The sequence below is a fragment of the Halichoerus grypus genome, chromosome 4 (genome assembly GCF_964656455.1).
Source record: "Halichoerus grypus chromosome 4, mHalGry1.hap1.1, whole genome shotgun sequence".
In the NCBI taxonomy this organism is placed as follows: domain Eukaryota; kingdom Metazoa; phylum Chordata; class Mammalia; order Carnivora; family Phocidae; genus Halichoerus; species Halichoerus grypus.
This window is the reverse complement of record NC_135715.1, coordinates 58,236,545-58,262,480: the sequence shown is the minus strand read 5'-3', so window position 1 is coordinate 58,262,480 and position 25,936 is coordinate 58,236,545. Positions and strand designations below refer to the sequence as shown.

The window sequence follows — 25,936 nt, the reverse complement described above, 5'->3', positions numbered from 1 at the left end:
GAATGCTTAATTAACACTTCTCTTGAGTCCAAAATTGTGGTTGTAGCTACTACAAGGTTAAACTAAGGTAAATCTCTGTATTTGTAATTCAGTTGCCCTTCTCACCAGGATATCTTTCTACTGAAGCTAACTTAGTCTGGTTTTTATTTAATAAGGAAGGGCATCTTTCTAAGACATTCTTTCATAGGGTTAGGAAAATGTATGCAGAACACAAAGCAGGTCTGCAGTAATACTGGTTTCTTTCCCTAGCAGCCCTTCACAGAATGGTTTGGCTAAATAGAGAGGATCCAAACAAATATATCTTCCTCCATAAATACAGTCTGGCTTATACTGATACATTTTTGGGGTCGACAAAATCCTCAACATCTAAAGTTTTTTTTGCCCTAGGTTTCTTATATGTCCTTCTGAATGTCAGTATTCTTTAAGTCAGCTCCATATTATATCAAATTTATACATTTCTTCTACCCCCTTAACTTTCAAAAATTGTCAGACTATTATGTACTTACAAGCTTGGTAGTCCTATGTTTTAGTTTTTACTAATTAAAACATCCACTTATCTGCACCAATATACATTATATGGTTCACCATTTTCCTTAATGAGCATAAGGCCTCAGCTCTAAAGAAAATAATCTATAAATTTTTAAAAATGAAAATTGGACTAAATAATTTAAAAGAGGCCAAAACATCACTTATATGATTATTTAAGCAATTAATATTATAATCAATATTATAATTGATAATTTTGATAGTCAAAATTACCAAATTATATAGAATATATAAGGAAGAAAAACTCCTGTAATCCTACCATACAGGGAGACAGGCACTTGAAGGAAATGTGCCAAAAATTTTTTTGATGCATATGTATTCATTAAAAGTAATATTTTTCCTAATTACAAAAAAAGCTAATTCTGTTCATATCCTTAATGTATAATCAAATAAATGGCCTTCAAGATTCAAGTCTTAATTAAATAAAGCCACTAATTAAGAAGAATTTTTAATGTTCCACTTGGGGAGGTAAAAAGTAATGAATGGAATGCATCCTTTGAGTGTCCTAACCCCCAGGACTGATTTGGGTGCTCCTGTTATGAGCTTCCGTAACACCCTTCCTGTTCTTTTCCATCACAGCACTTCTCTCATTATACTGAATTCCTTAACTGTTCGTCTTCCCTAGGAGACTGTAAACTTTGCGAGGGGCGGGGATAAGGTCTATCTTACTCATCACTAAATATTCAGTTTTGCAATAGTGACTGTACATACTAAATTCACAGTAATTTGCTAAATAAAAGAATGAGTTTAAAAAGAACCTCCAAACTATAATCTAGGGTAAGCAATTTATCAACTCAATTTTCTAAATAATCCACACTCCAGTACAATCAGTATTAATGTTTATAATGATTCTGAATTGTTTTCTGTATCTGTTTACCAAGGTTAAATGTGTAAACATTTTCAGTAAAATGACTTGGAAAAAAGCTTTCTGCTTTTCAGTCAATCAGAAAGGTATTTTTAAAGAACACCCTGTGCTAGGTTCAAGTTTAAAACACACTTTTATGCCTACAGTTATTCACTCTAATATCATGTTCAGCAAAAATATATTAAAGCCAATTGATAAAGATTTCTTCTCCAAAAGATGAGAAGATAGATATGTGTGTACATGCTCCTGTGTGATTTTTCTAAGAGGAAACAACGAGAACAAAGATATGAAGGGGGTATTGGCAAGAAATATGTAGAGACTAAGGTATCTATGAATCCTGGAATATTTGGAGTGGGCGATTTCTGTATGTAAAGCTGGAAGTAAAGGTTGGAACCAGGGATGGAGTGCCTAGAAATTTAGGCTAAGGGTTCTATACTACAGAAAATGGGAGAAGGCAAGGTTTTCTGGTTTTTAGCATAGTAATGAAAAAAAGGCCAGTTGTAGAAATAAACATGCAAAAGTGACACAGACCTTTCTGTAAATAAATTTGGGTCCTAATCAATGTGGGACTAATGTTCTTAAAAGACCATAAAACTACTCAGTTAGGTGTAATACATGCCTAAATGGATTTTCATGACCATTTTTTAATTTTATTTTAAGGATTATTTATTTATTTATTTGACAGAGAGAGGCACAGTGAGACAGGGAACACAAGCAGGGGGAGTGGGAGAGGGAGAAGCAGGCTTCCCGCTGAGCAAGGGAGCCCGATGTGGGGCTCTATCCCAGGACCCTGGGATCATGACCTAAGCCGAAGGCAGACGTTTAACTGACTGAGCCACCCAGGCACCCCTTTCATGACAATTTTTAATCAAATCTGGTTAGGAAGCTCGGTTCTCTAACGTGGCTACAATTTCCCCAGTTCACACGTCTAGTTAGGCAGATTTTATCAAATCACATTATCTCCATCTCACTTAAGAGGTAACTGCTTCATATAGCTAGTTCTCAACTTATTAGCAAGTGAACTGTCAAGATAGATATTTCAAATCCAGAATGTACTAATTGCTCTCAACTTCTGAATGGTTGTAAGGTTCTGCTATAAATAGTCACCAATAAAAACTGATATGGCCTAAAATGTAGTTACAATACTGTGCACATGCAATGACAAGAAAAGTGGAATGACCTTTTACTATTAATTACTATAAAATATATTTGAATGGGGATGCCTGGGTGGCTCAGTCGGTTAAGCGTCTGCCTTCGGCTCAGGTCATGATCCCAGGGTCCTGGGATCGAGTCCCACATCGGGCTCCCTGCTCTGCGGGGAGCCTGCTTCTCCCTCTGCCTCTGCCCCTCTCTCTGTCTCTCATGAATAAATAAAATCTTAAAAAATATATATATTTGAATATATCAAACATTTAAAAATACCTAATGTAATTTAATCCCATATATACACACACACACACACACACACACACACACACACACACACATATGTATATATATATCTGACATGGCTTCCTTTGGGCCAAAATCTTGTGAAAAAGTTCAAAAATCTAATCTTGTTGAGGGACAAAGAATAAGAATAGAGAGACATCAGTCCCAAAGGGACAGGTGAAATGTTGCTGAGCAAAGGTAAATAAATGTTTTTTGAGTAAAAAGAAAGAAGGGAGGTAGAAGTTTCTTATATACAGCCTTGTTTTATTTATTTAAAATGTTATTTTTAGGGCGCCTGGGTGGCTCAGTTGGTTAAGCAACTGCCTTCGGCTCAGGTCATGATCCTGGAGTCCCGGGATAGAGTCCCGCATCGGACTCCCTGCTCGGCGGGGAGTCTGCTTCTCCCTCTCCCGCTCCCCCCTCTTGTGCTCTCTCTCTCAAATAAATAAATAAAATCTTTTAAAAAAAAAAATGTTATTTTTAATAGGAAGTACATTTACAAGATTCAAAAAATGAAAAATCTAAAAAAGTATAGAGAGGAAACTTTCATTCCATCCTTGTTCCCCATTTCATGCACTACCACCCCTTAAATAAACATTATAATTACTTTTGGAAGATCCTTCAAGATTTATTATTATTTTTTGTACTCTGTGACATTTATTCATTACCTTCCAGTATTGTTTTCAAATAAGCTATGGCCAATGAGAATGTGATCTGTACAATCTCCAGGGTGTGTCTTTAAAGAAAGAGGGTATACCTCAAGTCTCTCCTCTTCCCCTTCTCCACTTTGTCTGGGACGTAGACATGGTGGTGAGCCATTTTGATTCATGCAGATGAGCACAATATCCTAGGGATGGCAGACCAAGAAAGAAGTAACTTGGGTCCCTGTATTACCTTTGGGGCAGAGAACTCCATAAAAGCATGAACTGCCTACCTGTGAACTATAATTCATGGGAGAAAAAAAGTTCATATTATTTTCCTTAGTTTTCAACTGCTGTGAAACATTAGCACAAATTTAGTGGTTTTAAAAAACACCCATTTATTAGTTCACAGTCCTATAGTTCAGAAATCTGGGCATAGTGTGACTGGGTTCTCTGCTTAGGATTCACAAAGTAAAAATCAAAATGTTGGCTAGGGTGTGTTCTCATCTGGAGGTTGGAGTCGTCTTCCAAACTCATGTAGTTGTGGCAGAATTAGATTCTTATGGCTGTAGGACTAAGACCCTCATTTCATTGCTGGCTGCCAGCTGGAAGCCACTCTCAGGTTGAGGCCACCCACATTCCTTGCTACATGGCCCTTTCCCAAATCTCTTACTTCTAGAAGAGCCCAGTCCCTTTTTAAGGGCTCATCTGATTAGGTGAGGTTCAGCCCAGATCATCTCTCTTTTCTTGAAAGTCAACTGCACTGTATAATATAACCTAATTATGGAAGTAAAATTCATCATATTCATGGTCCCAGGGATTACATTTGGTGTGTACAACAGGGGGCACTGACCTTAAGGGCCATCTTAGAATTCTGCCTACCATATCATTTAAACTCTGCCTTCAGGTATCTTCTACACTTTTTTTCTTTTTTGTAAAAATGAAAATAAATTTTTAATATTTATTTTTTGAGATTTGTGGCTAAAATATAGATAAATTTTTTCATTGTTCTGTATTTCTGTTTTTTTTTTAAATTTTTAAAAATTTTATTTTATTATGTTATGTTAGTCACCATACATTACATCATTAGTTTTTGATGTAGTGTTCCATGATTCATTGTTTGCGTACAACACCCAGTGCTCCATGCAATACGTGCCCTCCTTAATACCCATCACCGGGCTAACCCATCCCCTTACCCCCTCCCCTCTAAAACTCTCAGTTTGTTTCTTAGAGTCCATAGTCTCTCATGGTTCGTCTCCCCCTCCGACTCCCCCCCTTCATTTTTCCCTTCCTACTATCTTCCTTTTTTTTTTTTTTTTTTAAACATATAAATGTATTGTTTCAGAGGTACAGGTCTGTGATTCATCAGTCTTACATAATTCATAGTGCTCACCATAGCACATACCCTCCCCAATGTCCATCACCCTGCCACCCCATCCCTCCCACCCCCCACCACTTCAGCAACCCTCGGTTTGTCTCCTGAGATTAAGAATTCCTCATATCAGTGAGATCATATGATACTTGTCTTTCTCTGATTGACTTATTTCCCTTAGATAATACCCTCTAGTTCCATCCACGTCATTGCAAATGGCAAGATTTCGCTTTTTTTTTTTTAATGGCTGCATAATATTCCAAGAATATAGATAAAATTAACTATTTAAACTATTTTCAAGTGCACAGCTTAAGAGCATTAAGAATACTGTTGTGCAATAGTTACCACCATTGGGAAAAAAAAAATAATTACCACCATCCATCTCTAGAACTTTTGTTATCTTACAAAACTGAAACTCTGTACTCATTAAACAGTAACTCCTCATTTCCCCCCTGGTCCCCTAGCAATCACCATTCTACTTTCTGTCTCTATGAATCTGACTAAGAGAAATTATACAGCATTTGTCCTCTTGTGACTGGCTTATTTCACTTATATGCTACATTCTTTTGAACTCTTATCTTTTTTTTTTTTTAAGATTTTATTTATTTGACAGAGAGAGACACAGCGAGAGAGGGAACACAAGCAGGGGGAGTGGGAGAGGGAGAAGCAGGCTTCCCGCTGAGCAGGGAGCCCGATGCGGAGCTCGATCCCAGGACCCTGGGATCATGACCTGAGCCAAAGGCAGACGCTTAACGACTGAGCCACCCAGGCGCCCCGAACTCATATCTTAATATATATCAAAAAAGACTGAGGAGGAGTTGCCAGGGAAATAGGAAAAAAATCAGGAGAATATGTAAACTATAAAAGAAAAAGTCAAGAGAAGAGTGTTCCAAGGAGGAGGGAATAATATACTGTTGTCAAATCCTGAGGGAGAGGTTAAGTTTGATGAGAACCAAGCCCACTCATATCAGCAATACAGATCAGAGGTTGTTGGTGACCTTCACAAAAGTGTGACATAGTAATTCTCTAGAGGTATTTTATGAATCACCATGGTTACTACCCGTTGTGGATTATTTTCCCATGCTATGAGAATTCTGAAGTCAAGCGAAGATGTACAAAGCTAAATAAAATCAATACAGCCCAAACACAATTCCTTTGGCCTCAGTTTTCAAGTCATTTCATGATGAAATGGGATTTTAAAAAAGTATTTCAGGGAAAAATATGGGTAGTACAAAAAAATAATAATTATGCACATAATTATCTACTGAGGTCATTTATTCAATTAACAAATATTTACTGAGTGCCTACATAGTGCCAGGAATAGACTTCATTATAATTACATATTTCCATAACTGTTTCAGATATTAAAGGTTAAAAATGTTACGATATTAAAGAAATTTGAATGTTCAGTAAAGACAGTATGTCTGTTAGGCTAACTTTAACCTAAGCAAATAAGTAATGATGCTAATTCTAACTGAAGGTCAATGAAAATTTGATTCTAATAAAAATCCAATCATATTATAATTTAGAGAAAAGCAAGTATTTGAGAAATTAAGACCAGACAGCAAAATTTTTCTTCTACAGAAAGCACATTATTTCTAATTTTCTATTACCTAGAATGTAGTAAATATTTTTAAACAAAAAATTAAATGGTCATTTAATTTTTAAAAACCAACCTACCTCTCCCTCATGAAAGCATGTTACCATTTTCTTTTACTTAGACATACTGATTGTACAACCATTTATATATTAAAAGGTAGCTTTAAAAAATCAAACTAAACTGAAACTGTTCTAGATGTCGTTCTGAAGAGTTTAAAATCTGCTTAATGATTCTTTAGCTCTTCTTCTATTTCTGACTCTAATTATTTAAAGCATCCAAATTCATTTTCATTCTTGCCTTTAAAATTGCCTAATCTTTCCATCATAAGCCAATCTGGTTTTCCTATCTTCCTCATTTTCCACCTCATAATCTACTTTTAATAAGTGGCTTCTTTCCTAAAAGGAAAACCAGGGTCACTTGAAGGAGAGAGAACTGTACCCAAAATAAACATCTTACATCCATATTTTTGTGTATTTAATAAAATACCATTTTGTGAGACCAGTTCAGAGAAGGCATAGATCCTGATAGGTCCATTTCAGTCACTAACCAATATAAAAAGTATCAGAATGCAACATGTTTATAAACACTGAAAAGTTAATACAAGCTATTTGTATTTCTGGGTCTTAATTTCCTTTTGTCATTACCTATTAAAACATTTTTAATCAAGATTTTGTCACGTATTTTAACAGAACTCACTAAACTGGTTTAGATTTTCTACTTCCAGAAGAATAACTGTAAGAGTGATATTTTATTCATTAGGAACATAAACAATTGAGGACAACTGAATTTGCCGATATTTTCCTTTTTCGCATAAATGTTGCAATTTTCTCTTAACTAAGTCATATATAATAAAGTTTCTCTCAAAAAGTAGCACTAAATAGGTTTTAGGGACAACCTGGGACTATTACACAATGTACTCACGATGAGTCATAGTCATTCACTGAACCTAAAATGTGCTGAATTAATGAATGGATGACCTGCCATGATTCATTTTCACAAACAAGACTCATGAATGTTTCAAAACTAGTATTTTAAGCCTCTCTACTAGAACTGATGTTTTTTTCATCCTGGGGGAGGAATTATAAAGGGCAAAGTCTTTAATATAATAATGTGATTTTCCACCAGTAGGAAAAATGGTCACCTATGCTTTAGAGCATTTTCTAAGGGTGGTTAAGATTTTCTAAGTAATACATAAAGGACCTAACTTTCCATGGTTTAATTTGCTGAACTGTAAAATAATGCCTACTCATATGGGAATAAGAATCTACTACATATGGGGAGTGCCTGAGTGGCTCAGTTGGTTAAGCGTCTACCTTCATAGTCTCCGTAGTCCCCGTGGTCTCAGGGTCCTGGGATGGAGACCCACATTGGGCTCCCTGCTCAGCAGGGAGTCTGCTTCTCCCTCCCCCTCTCCCTCTGTGAGCTCTCTTTCATAAATAAATAAATAAAACCTTAAAAAAGAAAGCATCTACTACATATGGTTTCTACTTGAGTTATTTATAATTTACGTAGAACCTAAAGAACTTGGTTAAGTTCAGTCAGATTTGTAGTGATGGAAAGTCAGTGGGCCAAAGACAGTAAGTGGTCTTATAAAAAAACTCTTGGAAGATTGATCTATTATTAAAATATATTTAAAATATAGCATATTAGCAGAGTTAAAAATACCTAAAAACTTGAGAGCTGATGGAAACTTATTGAATCAAATTTGCACTTGCCCATCCTCATTTCCCATATGTGCAAAATAATGACCAAACCTACAGAATCATAAAATTTTAGACTTGGGTAGAACCTTAAAAGGCATCAATTCCAACCATCCACTCAAATTAAACCTCCTCTCTAATAGCACCATCAAGTGAAGAGCCAGCATATGCATTACTACCTACAAAGATGGATAAGAACCGATCACTCCTGAGCCTTTCTGACAGTTCTGTTTATTACAAAGTTCTTCCTCATACTGAGCTAAATCTGTTTTCCTATAACTTCCACCCCATTGTGCCTAAAACCCAGGCTGATTTACTCCCAGACCTGTGCCTTTTATAATGCACCATTAATTCATTCACATACCTTGTTATTTCTTTGAAGTTCTAATGTTGTGAATTTAGGAAGAAAAGTTATAGGTCCAGTATTTCATGATGCTAATTATAGTAACTGTACCAGGATATTGAAAACAATAGACATTTAACTTCTAACAAATTTCAGAGGTATTTTTAATATCAAATGCCTGACATATCTAACAAGAGTCATGGGGGCTGAGGTATAGCTTGTATACATGTCTTGGGGATTCCAGGATATCACAGCAAATCAAATAGGAGTCCTACTTGCATGACAACTCCATCTTCCTCTTTCCTCCCCCACAAATACATCCTGAGAGATGGGCTTTGGGCTTTGATTAGATCTGATGGGCATAAGGGATTCAGACAAGAGCACAAAGAAGAACAAGGCCAGGCACTCCAACTTTTAGGGGGCAGAGAACTAACTCTTAGGTAAAAGAGTTGGGATTAATGGGATACAGGGCTTATACGTATTTAATAAAACACTGTATTTATTAAAGACCTCAAAAATCATCTGGATCAGTAGGAGACTTGCTAAAAAATGCTCTGCAAAGGAGATCACAAATATGAAAGAGCGCACTAACTGCAACGAAGATAGACACTTGGTCATACTCACCATGATCTCAGAACACAAAGAAAAGGAGAGTGGTACTTACTGGTTGGGACTAACCTTCCCTTAACTTCAAAAACCCTATAATGGGAGGAAGAGTCAGATGAGGGCATGAGGAGACAAGGTAAAAACAGAAAAGCAGTGATGAACAGCAGCAACATGAAGAGAAGAAAAAAGGGAACAGAAGTGTCAATAATAACTGCCCCAGGAGAAACAGTGCTAATCACTTCCTGAATGAGTTGACAGTAAAAGAAACAAGAGTCAAATAATCCCCACTGGGGTTTCCCATGCAGAATGGAAAGCAACATCAGCAGCAACAATGGTGAGAAAATAACAGTAACTGCTGAGAAGCTGCTCACAGCCACTTGGAAGCAAAAAGGAAAACAGCAGGACTTGGGAGGGGGAGCTTGATGTCACATACTAACTCTAGTGGGTGAAGGGGCTCAGAGTCAACACACTGAGACTGTTCTGTTATTGGCTTCCCTATGTAAGTAAGGTGAGATACGAGAAAGCAAAGGTTAATACTTCTCAACAAACTTGAATTCACCTTGACACTTTTTCTACACATAGGAATCAGATCGTAAGAAAATAAGCAGAAATCCAGGATGGTCAAATCATCAGATTCCCAGCATTATCTTTGATTCACTATTTACATATTTAAGTTAACATGTCTGTTACTCTACAATCTTAACTGGTGTTCATATTGAAGACTCTGATGCACTAAATACCCCTAAGTATGAAAGTATATTTTTAGTATATAGTAGTTAGCAAGGCAAACGAGTATACCAATATACTTAAAAATATTTTAGCAGTTAATTTCAATAAATATTGACAGCACGCCTACTAACTTAAAGGCATTATTTTAGCACAGAGAATCAGAGATGGAAAAGAGACAATTCCTATCATTAAGGAAACCAAATAGAAGGAAGCTAATAATCCCTGAACCCTTGACTTAAGTAAGGTTTTATGTACCGAGACAAAGACAGCATCATTGTTCCTGCCCTTATAAAATTCAGAAGGTTGGTGCAAGTGTCCCTTTCAAGTGTTTATTTCATTAGGAATGAAGATTAATAAATTAACTAATTGGCATCCTGTTCATAGGTCTGTTTTGAGGAATAACCATTCATTAGCTCAACTACTCTATGAAATATGCCCATGCACAGATATAGTTGTTAAACTGAAGACTCTCAGCTGGTGTACTCATTCCCAGAATTAACTAAAGAGATCTCAGTTTAATTAACAAGTAATTTTGGAATCAAAGAATCTTTAGTTAGAATACATATTGGAGTTTACCTAATCAATCTTCTTTTCTATGCGAGAATTACTTTCATAGTACCACTCAACCAGTGCATGAGCACATACAGTGACGGGACTCAGGTACAATAAAGCAATGACTCCATTTTTATGGAGTCATAAATGTTCGACAGTTCTTCCCTGTCAAAATTTGCTTCCCTGCAACTCTCATCTGTTAGTCTAAATTTTGCCCTCTAAAGGTGCAGAGAACAGTTATCTTTAAGTCATAGCTCTCTTCCAGGTTAAACATCTTTCAAGTATTTTTATAGTCTTTTACATGAATAATTTCTTGACTCTATGCTCTCCTGTTACCCTCCCAGGTTCAATCTCTGTCAATACTTCTTTCAAATATGTTAAAAGGATACCATCTAACCAGAGTAATATGCCATCTATTTTGAACTTATATTTTTGTTTTTGCAGTCTAAGATTTCATTTGTTTTCACTTTTGCAAACAAGATTCAATATGTGACTCATATTTAGCTCTAGTTCTACTAAAATAAACAAGTTCTATTCATAAAGTTAAGTCTTCCTTTCTTGCACTGTAGTGGATACTGTTGTTTGTTTTGGTGCACAGAATATGAAACCTCTTTTTATGCTGGAGGAGTCACCTTGGTGCAAGGGTAAAGACCACTGGTCCTATGGGTGCTGATAACTTAGAAGGTGGGTAGCACAAGATTCTTGTTGCAGAAGTGGCATCTGTGCTGTAAGCAGGTAACACAGAGTTCTTAGTGAAGAAAGGGCACAGGTACAATCTTGGCATTGATGATGCCTTCCTAATCAGACAAGTTTTACAGCATGGTTTGGGGGCATTGTTTCTGAAGCTTAGCCTTGAGTCTAGTTCTCTAGTCCTCCCAAAGATTCTATGAGACACAGAATATCATTTTCTGAATCATTCTCAAAAAATGTGAATCAATTACAGGTTTACAAAAGAAAAAGTTCCATGTCCAGCTGGCACAAAGAACTTTCTTCCCGAACCATTTGAAAGAAAGATACTGACATGATGACCCGTCAAATTATGGAATACTTTAGTATATGCATTTCCTATAAACCAAGACATTCTCTGATATAACAACACAACCATCAAAACCAAGAAATTAACACTGATACCTTATTACTATCTGTTATGGATTGAATTGTATCTCCTAAAAAAGATATGCTTAAGTACCAGTACCTCAGAATACTTTATTTGGGAATGGCGTCACTGCAAATAAAATTAGTTAAGATGAAAGATGAAGTTATGTTGGAGTAGAATAGCCCCTTAATCCAATATGGTATCCTTATATGAAGATGGCCATGTGAAGGTACAGAGAGACAGGGAGAATGCTATGTGACGATGGAAACAGATTAAAGCAATGCCTTTATGAGCAAAGAAATTACAAGGATTGCTGGTCATCACCAGCAAGTAGGAGAGAGGCATGAATTCTCCCTCAGAAGGAATCAATCCTGCTGACACCTCATTTTGGACTTCTAGCCTCTAGAACTTTGGGACATTCAATGTCTGTTGTTTTAAGCCACCCAGTTTCTTATGGCAGCCCTAGGAAACTAATAAACCACCTAATTTCCAAATCCCATTCAAGATTCACCACCTGTCTTAATAAGATGCAAAAGCATCTAGTTTGGAATCGCATGTTGCATTTAGTTGGCATGTCCCTTTAGTCTATCAGGCTGAATAGTTTCTCGGTCTTTCCTTGACTTTTATGATCTTCACTTTCAAAGATTAAGGGCTATTTTGTAGAATGTCTCTTGATTTGGGTTTGTCTATTATTTCCTTGTGTTTAGATTCAGATAATGCATTTGTGGCAGAAATATCACAAAAGGGACATCATGTTCCTCTTAAATCATCATTATTATGTAGCACACAATATTGATTTCTGCCGTTATGGATGACATACAATTTGATCACTTGATTAAGATGGTGTTTGCCAGGCTTCTCCACTGTAAAGTTTCTCTCTCTCTCTCTCTATATATATTTGTCTTCAATCAATAAGTATTTTGTGGGTACTCTGAAACTATATAAGTAGTCTTTCATCAGATTTTCGATTTATTTATTTTTATTTGTGTGGACTCAGTTTCCTAGATTATTCAATGGGCTTCAATCAATTTGTCATTATTTTGATGCTCAAATATGCCTAATTATGCTAGCAGAAGCTCCTTCAAGTTGGTTACTATGTCCTTTTGACATGTCTTCATCCATTTTGAGCACTTCCTTCTTTTTGGGATAACAGTATGTTCCACAGTCTCTTCTTGTTCTTTCTCTGCCCCAGACCCAGAGTCAGGAATGTCTGATTTTTCTGATTCAGTTGCCACCAGGATTCATTCTAGTTTCTTCCCTCTGCACATCTAAAACTCCTCAGATAGTAAGAAACCCAGCTCTCATGATTTTTAATATAACTGTTTCTTTAATTAGTCCCCTGTATATGTAATCAATCTTCCATCTCTGCCACTATTCCTGTCCTGGCGAAGTTGTCCTAACTCTACTCTGTCTCCCAGCACAGATGGCCATATCCTACTCAGGCTCCGACTCCCCCTGTTGAGCCTGCTCCACCTCCCCCCCCCGCCACCACCACCCTCTACATAGATGTCCTTCTCTCCTTGGCTCCATGTCATCACATACAAGCTCTAACACCCTGTGCTGGACTACCCACTCCACTTTTGTGTATATTCTTTTTTTTTACCGCATTTGGGCTCTGACTCCCCATACCAGGCCATTCTACCCCTCAGTCCACCATGTGGACTACCTCCTTACCCTGCTTGGGTTCTGATAATCCACACCAGGCTATTCCTCTATGGGGATGCCCTCCTCACCCCACTCAGGTTCTCATTTCCTATGTTAGGCTATCTGCCACGTGTGGATGGGGACTTCCTCCGGCTCTGCATCTCCTACTATGCCAGATGGATACCCTCCTCACCATGCTCAGGATCTGATTCTCCTTGCTGGACCCCACTCCCTACCTCCCATGTAGATATCCTCCTTGCCTCAATTTGAGCTCTGACACCTTAAACCAAGTTACCTCCTATCCCATAAATGCCCTCACACTGCTTGGGTTCTGACTTTTCTTGATGATTGCCTCCACTGTATGGTCACTTTCATCACCTTGCTGGGGCTATGACACCCCATGCCAGGCTGTCACTGTGGAGGTCCTCCACACTCAGCAGCAGGCTGTTCTCTGTATCGATGTCTTTTTTACCTGACTCAGGCTTTGACTATCTCCTAAGGACCACCTCCAGCATGTGAATGGTCTGACCCTACTGGGGCTCTAACAACACATGTCAGCCTACCCCTCCCCAGAGATGACCTCTCACTTTGTTTGAGCTCTGACTCCTTACATCAGGATGCCTTCACATGTTGGTACTCTCACCTTATTCTAGCACTGATTCCCTACACTGGGCTGCCCAACTGTATTGGTGACTTCTTTATCCTGCTGAGATTCTTACACCTTACACCAGGCCACCCCTTCTTGATGATACTCAATCATTAGCTTGCTTAGACTCTGAGTCCCTATACCAGGACACCTTGCTGTGTGAATTCTCTCCTCACTCTGGGTTCTAACTCTCTGAATTAGGCTCTTCTCCTATGTGATGAACTCCTTACCCAATTTACACTCTGACATTGCACTCTGGAGCACTGCAGCTCATCTCCCCCACTCCTATCAATGCAGTGTTGCTATAGACTAAATGTATTCCCCCCAAACTCATACGTTGAAATCCTAATCCCAATGTGATGTTATTAGGAGGTAGGGCCATTGGGAGATGATGAAATCATGAGAGTGGAGCCCTCATAAATGGGATTAGTGCTCTTATAAAAGAAAACCCAGAGAGCTCCCTCGCCCCTTCCTCCAGGATACAGCAAGAAGTCAGTAGTCTACAACCTGAAAGAGGGCTCTCACCAGAACCCAACCATGCTGGCACTGTGATCTTGAACTTCCAGGCTCCAGAACAGTGAAAAATAAATTTCTGTTGTTTATAAGTCAGCCAGTTCCTGGTATACTGTTATGGCAACCCTATGAACTATGACAGGTGTCTATATTGTTCTGTACCACCTAATGGCTTTAGGACTGAACTATCATGCAGGAAAGAGGAGGAAGAGTCTCAATATCATCTTAAGAAATTCCTTTTGTGTTTAATAGACAAGAGTCCGTTTCAAAAAGGAACTCTGACTAATACACATCTGTACATTGCCGGGGCAGCTAAATTTCAAACCAAAATGTAAAACTTTGTATTTATTCCTATTACATTTTATCCATTTGGTTTTGACCTATCCTTTCAATATATTCTGATCTCTTGAGCTTGATATTTATTGTTATTAATTGTCCTTGGTAACTTTCTGACACCTGAAAATCTTATAAACATGCCATTTGTGTGAAAGCTATTGACTAAAGAAAGACAGGGGTACCTGGGTGGCTCAGTCAGTTAAGCATCTATCTTCAGTTCAGGTCATGATTCCAGGGTCCTGGGGTAGAGCCCTGAGTCAGGCTCCCTGCTCGGTGGAGAATCTGCTTCTCCCTCTCCCTCTGCCCCTCCCCTTGCTCGTGCTCTCTCTGTCTCTCTCTCTGTCTCTCTCAAATAAATAAAATCTTTAAAAAAAAGACTTCTAAAAGAAAGAAAAAAGAAAGAAAGTCAGTCAAAGAGAGCCCTAGAAGACAAAGTCCTGGATAATACAACATAAGACAAAGCTTTACTGGCAATGGGCCGGTAACCAAATTTCATTTCATCTTAAAGATACATAGGATATATAAAGATATATAAGAAAGTCTGTCAAATAAGTTTGAGGAAATAAAGAGTGCCAGCTTACACACTTCTGTCTTTTACTGAATACTGAATGAATGAATGGATGAAGAATATAAGGTCTTCACTGTTGTTGAAATGTAATTGTGAAAGCAATGTTGCAAAATATATCATTAAAATGTAGATCTGGTTAATACATGATCAGCACAATTAGGAGTTATATGTCTGATGCAGGTCTTGGGTTCTATGATTGCACAGATATAAATGGTATGTCCAAAAAGGCATAGTATAATAATAATCTCTATGATTAATTCTGTTCCAAATTCTATATGATGGACACACACACACACACACCCTATTTACACAAACAAGTGTAAGACAGGATGTAAAAATAATCACTAAATTGCTTACTATACCTGATTTATATAATAGTACATGATAGAGCTGGAACTCAAAGCCAGGTACCATGTGCTTAACTACTCTCCTATTAGGTTAATAAAATTAAACAATCATCAATATTGTTGCTTATCTTCCTAAAATATGTAATTTGAAGGGACCAGAGCATATAAAAATTATTTAGGTACTTCTGGTCTGTATATTCTTCTCGCTTTTTTATAACTTTCTTTTGCATAGAGTAGCATGGAATCACACCAAAGTAGAAGTTCCCTAACAATGCAAAGCCACTAGATATTTAATTATTAAATTCTTATTCTTTAGTCCTACTTATTCTTTTTGAGGAGTCATAAAAGAAAAAAAATAGTGAGCCATACCTGCCTTTCAGGAAGGAGTGTTTTTAGAGAAAACTTTTTGCCTACATATATTTCATTTGCTTGGCATGTAGAAAGTGGTCAAGAAACATTAGTTTTTTCTCTTCCTCATTCAACTTAATTAAACACTCTCTATGTAAAACATATGTAAAACGTAATTTCTGCCCTCATTTATTTCTGTATGGGCATCCAGAAGTAGGTGAGGAGAAAAACTGAAAAAAGGACCTTTTCTGCAAACACTTTACAGAACAGATGATGTCTGATGGATAGGTACCAATTTATCGCCATTAAAAGCCAGCTCTACAACAGGGATCTTAAAGAGTTTACCACATACACTCTATGAAATATGCTTCCAGGACCTTCCTAGTAACCGAAATTCAGAAAACTTGCCTCATTCTCTATTCTTCATACTGCCCCACAAAACAAAACTAAGAAGGGCAGTCTTTAGCATATATTACAAAGATTAATACTAAACCTGAAGATTTACTCATTCAATATATTTTTACTTTCCTACATACAATTACCAGGCAAGGATGAATTTTCATAATATCTATCAACATACAAAACAATCTGTTGAAATGCCATTAAAGCACTTCACGAAGAAAACATAAGAACAAAAAATTGCTAGATCAGTGTCAAAATACCTTTTAACAGAAAAAAGGTTCAAGATCATACTTTGATTTCAAAAGAAATCATGTGTTTGTGCTGAAAGCAGTAATGGCTTAGGATGGCAAAAATGAGGTATGGGTTAGAATCATGCAGTATAAATAAACCTAACCAATGAGGAGAATGGCAACTGGAAAGTTGTAAAAGGCAGGGAACTATACTTTTAGATATTTAAGAGTGGTGTAGGATCTAAAAGGACATGAAATAAGGTAAGGAGTAAAGGAAGACAGACATTAGATCCTGGATAAGACTCAGAAAAAATGCCATGGAACAATAAAAAAATGATCAAATACAATGAACAAAGTATATTCTTTTCATTATACATATGAAACATATTTTGAAAAATAAATATTGAAAAGTCTTGTTTTTGGCTCCTAACCATTTATTTCCTTCTTTTTTCTTTTTTAGGGGTGGAAGGAAGAGAGAGAAGCTCAGCACTGCATTTAGAAGAATATTTGTTCCATTTAACTGGAAGGAAAACATCGCCAATCTTTTTATTTTTATTTCTTAATTAATTTTTAAAATTATGTTCAGTTAGCCAGCATATAGTACATCATAAAGACATTGCCAATCTTTCCAAACTGTAAACTAGATGTTAACTCTCCAGCATAATCTCCTTCAATGGCTCTTCCTTACCTTTGCAATAAAGTGAAAGTTTTAGTATGGCCGTCAAGCCATTTCAAGATCTGTCTACATTTTCAGATTCATCTCCATCTATATCCCCTTTATACAATTTTTTTTTTTTTAGCAATTCTGATCTCTTTGCAGTTATTCAAAAAAGTTAAGCTATTCTTTCCTTCTGTTGCTTTTGTACACTGTTTCCTTTGTCTAAAATGCTTCCTTGAGATCCTTTTGTCATTTGCTAGTGTCCTTAAAGATAGGTCACACATACTTTCTCCTTGACAGATTTTCTTCTTGACATACACTCTGCATCACGGTAACCCTCCTATGCTTCCACAACACCCTGTGCATATCTGTAGTAGTTCTTTTTATACTGTAATACAACTGTTAATTTCCCCCCTTTCTTCCCTACTACTCTGTGTTCTTGAATGACAGGAACGGTGTCTTAGTTTTCTTTGAATCCCCAATAGCTGGCAGAGTATACCTCAGGAGACAGTAAATTCAAGAAAAAAAAATTAACAATTTGTCTTTCCAAGAAGTATGCTATAGTAAAAAAAGTATTATATTGAGCTCTGCCCATAACTAGGTATAACTCACAAATTATGAACTTCAATTAAATAAGGGGATCATCTAGATCTCTAAAGTTCCCTGTGATTTGTCAACCTAGTTTTTGTTTTATAAATTCTTGACAGATAATAAAACTCCTTTAAAAAGAATAGTCTTTATTTCAAATGTTTACTAATTTACACTGGATTTATCTCAGTTTTCAGGTTTTTGCTACTGAGGTTTTCTTTACTGGTCACAGTGGCTATGAAGGGAAAAGTTTTCCTAACTTGATAGCCTTAGAGCCAAGGATCCTATTTTACTCTGAGCCTCACTGGCATATGATTTTCCTCCCTTAAGACTTTGTTATCTGTTGCCTCTGCTTCTATTTCTACTCTTAACTTTTACCTAGTTCTAGAACTAGTTCAGGAAGATGTCTGCCACATAACAGAAACTAGTGATAGCAAAGGGGAAGAAAAGGAGAAGATGAGCTCCAGGAGTCATTAGTCTTTTCTCATCCTGTCTTCTCTTGCTTGGAGTGGGGGCACACTGGTCTTTACAAAAACTTCACCCCAGTCTCTTGTTCACTACTACTCCTTCCACCTTCATCCTATCTTTTAATTTAAAAAAACAAAAACATAAGAAGGAGAGAGCTTTTTACTTTCTTTCAGGTTCCCCTTATCCTATCCTGTGTTTTTAAAAACTCTGCCCAGTAATTTTAAAATAAAGTCTCCACTCTTCTACTCTGTCATTCAGAGAGGAGTCTCCCTTTCCTACAGAAGCAGAGGAATGTGTCCCTGCCTAAAAATACCTTCACATGGTAGTCAATTCCTACTATTAAGAGACTGTTAGTACTACAGGCACATTAAAAATTAGTCCTTTTTTTTTTTTTTTTGATCCTGACTGAAGGGGTAATTACCACATAAAAATCAGTTTAATTGATTTTATAAGGGAGGAGATTCACAAATTACAGTTACAAATTAACTTTTAAAATAGAAGTTATTTAAAATTCAGTCTGGTTATCCAACTGCAATTAATGGTTTTTGTATTTTAAGTCACACTATAACAGTAATGAGGATCCTCACTTGCTGATGTGTTTGAAAAGGCCAATGTTATACTAGTTAAAATGCTTCCATCATAAACAATATTTACTGAGAACAATTTGAAGAAATGTACAAATAAACCTAAGATGTGTGCTCTATTAGAAACTTACATTCTAAGAGCTATCCAGTATAAAAATGGAATTATTTTATAAAAACCTAATTGGCAAGTAAAGACAGGCAAAGTTTACTATACTGCTTATAAATTCTACTACCTGGTTTCTTTTAAGCTCATAATATGTGGACTCTTCCTATTTGTGTTTGTGTGTGAAGTTACCTTAATTGATACACAGATTTAAACTGACTTAGAGAACAGAAGGCATATAAGATTCGGATGGCAGGCTAAAAGTTTTAATTTTAATTACTGAGCTAATTACTTCTCTGGAAGGAGTAAGTTCTATTTCTTCTTTGATTAAATAGATTAGATTGTCCCAGTAAGATGGAGGGGTACCATAAATCCTGGTTTACCTGGGACAATCTTGACTGATAATAGTTGTCTTGGAGTAGTTGCTATGGTCCTCTTTCACTCTCACAAGTATCAGTTTGGATGAGAAAGCATATGGTCACCCTACTTAACATGCTCTTTTCAAATTAAAGCAACAACTGTTAGTTAGGTACCCAATATGTGGAAGGCCAAGAACTGAAGGGGATACAAAGAAATGTAAGAAATGGTATTTGCCCTCAAAGTGCTTAGGACTTAGTTGGAGAGACTGAATAAACATTTCAAGTTGAACATACAAAATTTAAATGGCTTAAAAAATATAACTAGAACAAATATTACAAGAAAATATGTAGTTACTTGTTAAATGAATGGCACAATAATTAGTTAGGGGTTTCCCGAGACATAATGGTCACTTTCTATTAAACACCACCACTACATCCTTCACCACCATTTACTGAGTGCCTTGTATATGCTAGGTGAGGTTTAGAGTGCTTTACATGCATATTAGTTAACCCTCACAATCATCCTAAGAGGTGTAATATTATTCATAAGGAAGGGAATTTTACTGATGAGAAATGTACCTGATAGAGGTTAAATAACATGCAAAAGTTCTATCTAACTAGTAAGTTAGCAGAGTTGGGATTTAAACTCTGGTTCTCTAATACCAAAGTCAGTGATCTTTTTTTGCTCTTCTCTCTACATAGAGGGTGGTGGTTCTAAACTGTGGGTGCTTTTGCCCCCACCACCCCCCAGGGACATACGGTAATCTCTGGAAACATTTTTGTTTGTCATAAATGTGGTGGGGGGTGGCTAGTGACTTTACAAAAATTTTTTTTACAGATAAGATCTGAACTCAGTATTGAAGCATTGGTAGGATTTGAATAGGCTAGGGATGGTAGAGGTAACGGCAGATTATAGATAAGAATAGTACAGAAAGTACAAGACAGGTTCAAGAAGATAGTGAATAAGCCAACTTAGCAAGACAAAGGAACACAATATTAAAGGGAAAGTGAAAGCAAGACTAGGAAGATGCAATAAATTTTTTTTTAAAGATTAAGGAACCTGAACTGGATTCACTGAAGATTTTTGAGAAGGGGAATGTAAGATTAATCAAGAAACCAGGGAAAAGAGAATAAAGAGGATGATACTGGAATAATTAAGTCCTAAGGTATTTAGAGTTTGTGCGTTGGTGTGGCGGTGGTAGTGAGAAAGAAAGGAAGAAACCACAAGCATGTAAACTTTTATGTACCATAAATTTTTGTCATCTCAAAGGATAACAAATTACCATTCTTACCTGTAATGCACTGAAACTGTCCATCTTCTCTTCTTATTGTAAATGCTTCCCCTGGGTTAACTTGTACCAGAATGACCTTAAAATGAGAGAAAGAAATATTAAAATAAAAAAATAATAGAGCAAATAACAACAATCAAAATAGAGCAAATCAGTGTAACAAAATACTAAATGTTGCTAGAATATATGTGAGCTATTTAACCTTATGAAAATGGGATTACACATTTTACACATTTGTTAGAAAAGTATTACTTCACTTTTCTGGAGGTCAGACTTAAACCAAAAGTAAGGGAATAAAAAAATACGGTGGCACACTTTTATTGGAAAGTTAATAAACTTCACTCTGAAACAAAGATGGAGTCAAACAGAATATTTGGCAGATCTATGCTTAGTTCATTATTGCTAAGTATTTAATTTTATTTATTTATGTATTTATGTATTTATTTAAGATTTTATTTATTTATTTGACAGAGAGAGAGAGACAGTGAGAGAGGGAACACAAGCAGTGGGAGTGGGAGAGGGAGAAGCAGGCTTCCTGTTGAGCAGGGAGCCCAATGTGGGGCTCGATCCCAGGACCCTAGGTTCATGACCTGAGCCTAAGGCAGACGATTAACGACTGAGGCACCCAGGCACCCCTAAGTATTTCATATTCTTTAAAGATAAGTAGAGCTTGAGATGAGCATACCTGAATTAGTAGGACATTTCAAATTATATCTGGGAATATGTTAAATTAATCCCACCTTTTTAAGTAGTTTTCATTATATAGATTATACATTCTAATTTTATGACATCTGAAAAACAGCAAACTGGAAAAAAAATCTGAAGTCCTTCTATCCTACAATAAACACTGTTAATATTTTGATAAATTTCTTAGTCTTGTTCCTTATGCGTAGGCTTAATTTTCCCCCTTAAATATACATATAAGATCTCCAATTTGGTATCTTTTGAAGTTTAATATTTTAAAAAAGACTTTTCCATGCTATTAATCACTCAAAGTACTTCATCAAATGACCATACCATAAACTCCTTATCCATTCTCTCATATAAGGAATTTAGGTAGCTTTCAATTTTTCCATTATTATAAACAACGCCAAAGTGAACAATTTGTATGCAGTTTTCTCCTCTTTAATCCATTTCCAGTTAATTTTGAGTGGTGTTTAAGGTGTGTGTGTGGGGTCTAGTTTCATTCTTTTACATGTGAATATCCAATTTTCCCAGCACCATTTATTGAAGAGATTGTCTTTTCTGCATCGAGTGTTCTTACCTCCCTTGTCAAATGTTAGCTGACCATACATGCATGGGTTTATTTCTGGGCTCTCAATTCTCTTCCATTGGTCTATGTTTCTGTTTTTGTGCCAGAACCATACTGTTTTGATTTACTATAGCTTAATAATATAGCTTGAAATCAGGAAGTGTGATGCCTCTCACTTTGTTATTCTTTTTCAGGGTTGCTTTGGATATTCATTTGGGGTCTTATGCGGTTCCATATACATTTTCGGAGTGTTTTTTCTACCTCTGTAAAAATTGTCATTGGAATTTTGATAGGGACTGCAATGATTCTTAAGATGGCTTTAGGTAGTATGGCTATTTTAACAACACTAATTCTTCCAATCCACAAACATGGGCTACCTTTCCATTTATTTGTGTCTTCTTCAATTTCTTTCAATGTTTTGTAGTTTTCAGGGTAGAGATCTTTCATCTCCTTGGTTAATATTTCAGGCAAAGATTGAAAGACCCTCACTTCGGGCGCCTGGGTGGCTCAGTCAGTTGAGCGACTGCCTTCGGCTCAGGTCATGATCCCGGAGTCTGGGGATCGAGTCCCAGGTCAGGCTCCCTGCTCAGCGGGGGGTCTGCTTCTCCCTCTGACTCTACCCCCTCTTGTGCTCTCTCTCTCAAATAAATAAATAAATAAATAAGATCTTAAAAAAAAAAAAAGACCCTCACTTCAAGAGAAGTAGGTAAGAAGTAGGGTTAATGGAAAACACAAAATAAATTGTTAGAAATAATCCAAATATATTAATAAAATAAATATAAATGAACTAAGCTTGCATATTAAAAAGAGAGAAAATAAAATTAGATTTAAAAATGTTACAGAGAGGGGTGCCTGGGTGGCTCAAGTCATGATCTTGGGGTCCTGGAATCGAGCCTCATATCCGGCTACCCACTTAGTGGGGATTCTGCTTCTCCCTCTCCCTCTGTCCCTCCCCCCGCTCATGGTTTCTCTCTCTCTCTCTCAAATGAATAAAATCTTAAAAAAAAAAAAGCTACAGAGAGAAAATGCCAAACCCACTATTTTGGTGGTCTATTTTTTTTTTTTTAAGATTTTATTTTATTTATTTATTTGAGAGAGAGAGAGAAGACAAGAGAGGGTACGGTCAGAGGGAGAAGCAGACTCCCTGCCGAGCAGGGAGCCCAATATGGGACTCGATCCCGGAACTCCAGGATCATGACCTGAGCTGAAGGCAGTCGCTTAACCAACTGAGCCACCCAGGTGCCCTTGGTGGTCTATTTTAATATCTTTCTCAGTGATTAACAGAACAAGTACATAACAATCATCAAGGATATGGAAGATCTTAACAACACCACCAATAATCTTGGTTTAATGGCCATGTAAAGAATATTGCACCTAACAATTAGAAAATATATATTCTTTTTAAGCACATATGGAATTGACATGAAAATGAAAAGAATGGACTATCAAGAACATCATAAATCAAGTCTTACAAACTTGAGAGAATCAATATTGCATGTCCTCTATTTACAGTTAAATTAGAATTACTAATTTAAAAATATATTTGCAAATTTTAAAAAGCTTCAGTAATTTGTGGGTTAAGGAAGAAATCATAACAAAAAAACAGAAAATAGCAGTGAAATGTAACCAAAACATTGTACGTTAAAACCTGGAATATAGGCAAAATTTTATTTATCAAAAAACATAGACCTTTAAATACAACAGAAAAGACTGAAAATTAATAAGCGTCCAAGTAAGTGCAAAAAGGCAGAGTTAACTCAAAGAAAAAAAAAAAAGGAAACAAAATAAGAACAGAAATAATGACTCAACACAAGAAACGCTGGAAGATGAGAAAATAGCTTTAATAGAAATCACAGTAAAGGATAAACAAGAGAAAAAAATTCAAGAGAAAAAAGTAGTCAGTCACCTTTTCCGGCTAGGGAATTTTTATTTTCCCCAAGAAGATTCTTGAACCCTGGGAGACTTTATGTAAGTAGATGGCTTTAAAATGCATTTTATAAAATCTAGGAACTTATCTCTCTACATAGGTTTTATTTAGGGGGCTAGCTCCTTATTACTCTATTATCTCAAATGTCATCTTTTTAGAAAAATCTTCCCTGACCATCAAATTCCAGGGTATGCTCACATACTTTCTACCATGTCGATCTATTTTATTTTTTACCTAGCACTTACCACTAACTGAAATTATTCTGTGCAGTTATTTGGTTAGTGGCTTACTGAGCAGTTTCTATTCCACTGGAACAAAAGCCCCCTGATAGCCAACATCTTGACTTGTCTTACAAAATGCTATACCCTGGAGTTTGGCTCATAATAGGTTTTCAATAAACTTCTGTTTAATGCATTAAATAGATAAACAGTGAGGACCGGGAGTCATTCATTCATTTGACAAATATTTATTGAGGTCTTATTACAGGTGAGACTCTATTCTAGGTAATGGGTATAAAGTAGTAAACAAAATGGACAAAAATATCTGCCTTCTTGTTACTGCAGAGAAAGAAAGTTATAGGATTCAAGTTATGCCACTGAGTTATACCAATAAAGAAAATTATTTTTAAGTCTAAAAAAAATGCGGGCTGATTAGGAGAAATTCATACACACACCCCGTTGAAAATCACTTCACTTGCCAACATCACACATCAAACCAGAGCTACTCTTTGTAATAAAGGTGCATGCCTGAATTCTAAGCACACTCAGATTTCTGGCAACTAATCAGGAAGATTTTGTACAGCTTCAAAATGCAGAATTCACGTATCTTCAAATTACCTAGATTCCTACATCATTTTATATTCATCTGCACAAACAGTGTAAATTTTCCATAACCTTATTATAAATAGTACAATGTGATAAGGAAAAGAAGAACTATGAATGATAGTTATTCTACCTGAGGTAAAATATTGCCACAAAGCTGCATAATCATAATAGCACAGCTTCTTAACATAGATTATCTAATTTAGTGACCAGAGAAATCTTACAAAGTAACTCTCAGAAGTGTGACAGGTGAGGAACCCTGGTAAATTATCCATCATTTTGTGATTCATATCATTGATGCCTCTATTTGCAAAGGGATATATTAGAGAGCAAATTTTACAAATACAGTATCATAAATTGATTACTTAGTACTTTATTGGACTTTAACAATGAAATTCTTCAATATCTTCAAATTTCACAGAAACTAATGATTTGTGCTCTTAGGTTTATACTTATCTCAAATGCACTGCCGGTCCTTCAATCCCTAACCCCTTTAAGAAATCAAGTTCAGTCTTGACAGTTTCACTATACTCTTTATAAAATATACTCAAACATGTTTCTCTTCCCTAATCAGTTTCTTTCACCTCTTATTACATGCCTAATAATAGATTTGATGCCATGTACAAGACTCTACTGATAGGATATATCAGCCAGCCAGTTTTCCTTTATCATCCTTTAGTGAAATGCTAGGCACGTCTAATGCCTGGTAACATTGCCAGGCATTAGACGTCTAATGCCAATAACATTCCATTGTATGAATATATCACATTTATCCATTCATCTGTTGATGGACATCTGGATTGTTTCCACCTTTTGGCTATGATGAATAGTGGTGTATAAGTTTTTACATGGACATATGTTTTCATTTCTCTTGAGTATATACCTACGAACAGAACTGCTGGTCATATAGTAACTAAGAATAATTGAGTTAACTGCCAGACTATTCTCCAAAGTGGATTCCCAGTTTACATTCCCACCAACAGTGTATGAGGATTCCAATTTTTCCACATCTTGACAACACTTGTTATTATCTGACTTTTTGATTCTAGCCATTCTATTGGGCATCTCATTGTGCTTTTGATTTGCATTTCTCTAATGATTAATGATGTGGAGCAACTCTTCATATGCTTAATGGCCATGTTTATAATTTTTCTGAAGAAATTACCATTTAAAACATTTGCCCACTTTTTAATTGGGTTGTCATTTTACTGTTCTAAGAGTTCTGTATGTATTCTGAATGAGCCCCTTTTCAGATAGGTATAGGATTTGTAAATATTTATGGGCTGTCTTTTCAGTTTCTTGATAGTGCCTCTTGAAATACAACATTTTTCAATTTTGATGAAATATACTATATTTCACTTTTTCTTTTGTG

General features: G+C 36.2%; 1 protein-coding gene across 3 annotated transcripts in view; it reads right to left on the bottom strand.

Moving 5' to 3' along the window:
• The window catches only part of FNDC3A (fibronectin type III domain containing 3A), a 156,813-nt gene that overhangs the window by 92,090 nt on the left and 38,787 nt on the right, over window positions 1-25,936 (bottom strand). For all 3 annotated transcript variants that reach the window (XM_078070384.1, XM_078070386.1, XM_078070385.1), the window contains one exon: window positions 20,568-20,643. In XM_078070384.1, coding sequence (XP_077926510.1) covers window positions 20,568-20,643 — 76 coding nt within the window. The remainder of the gene's footprint in view (window positions 1-20,567; window positions 20,644-25,936) is intronic.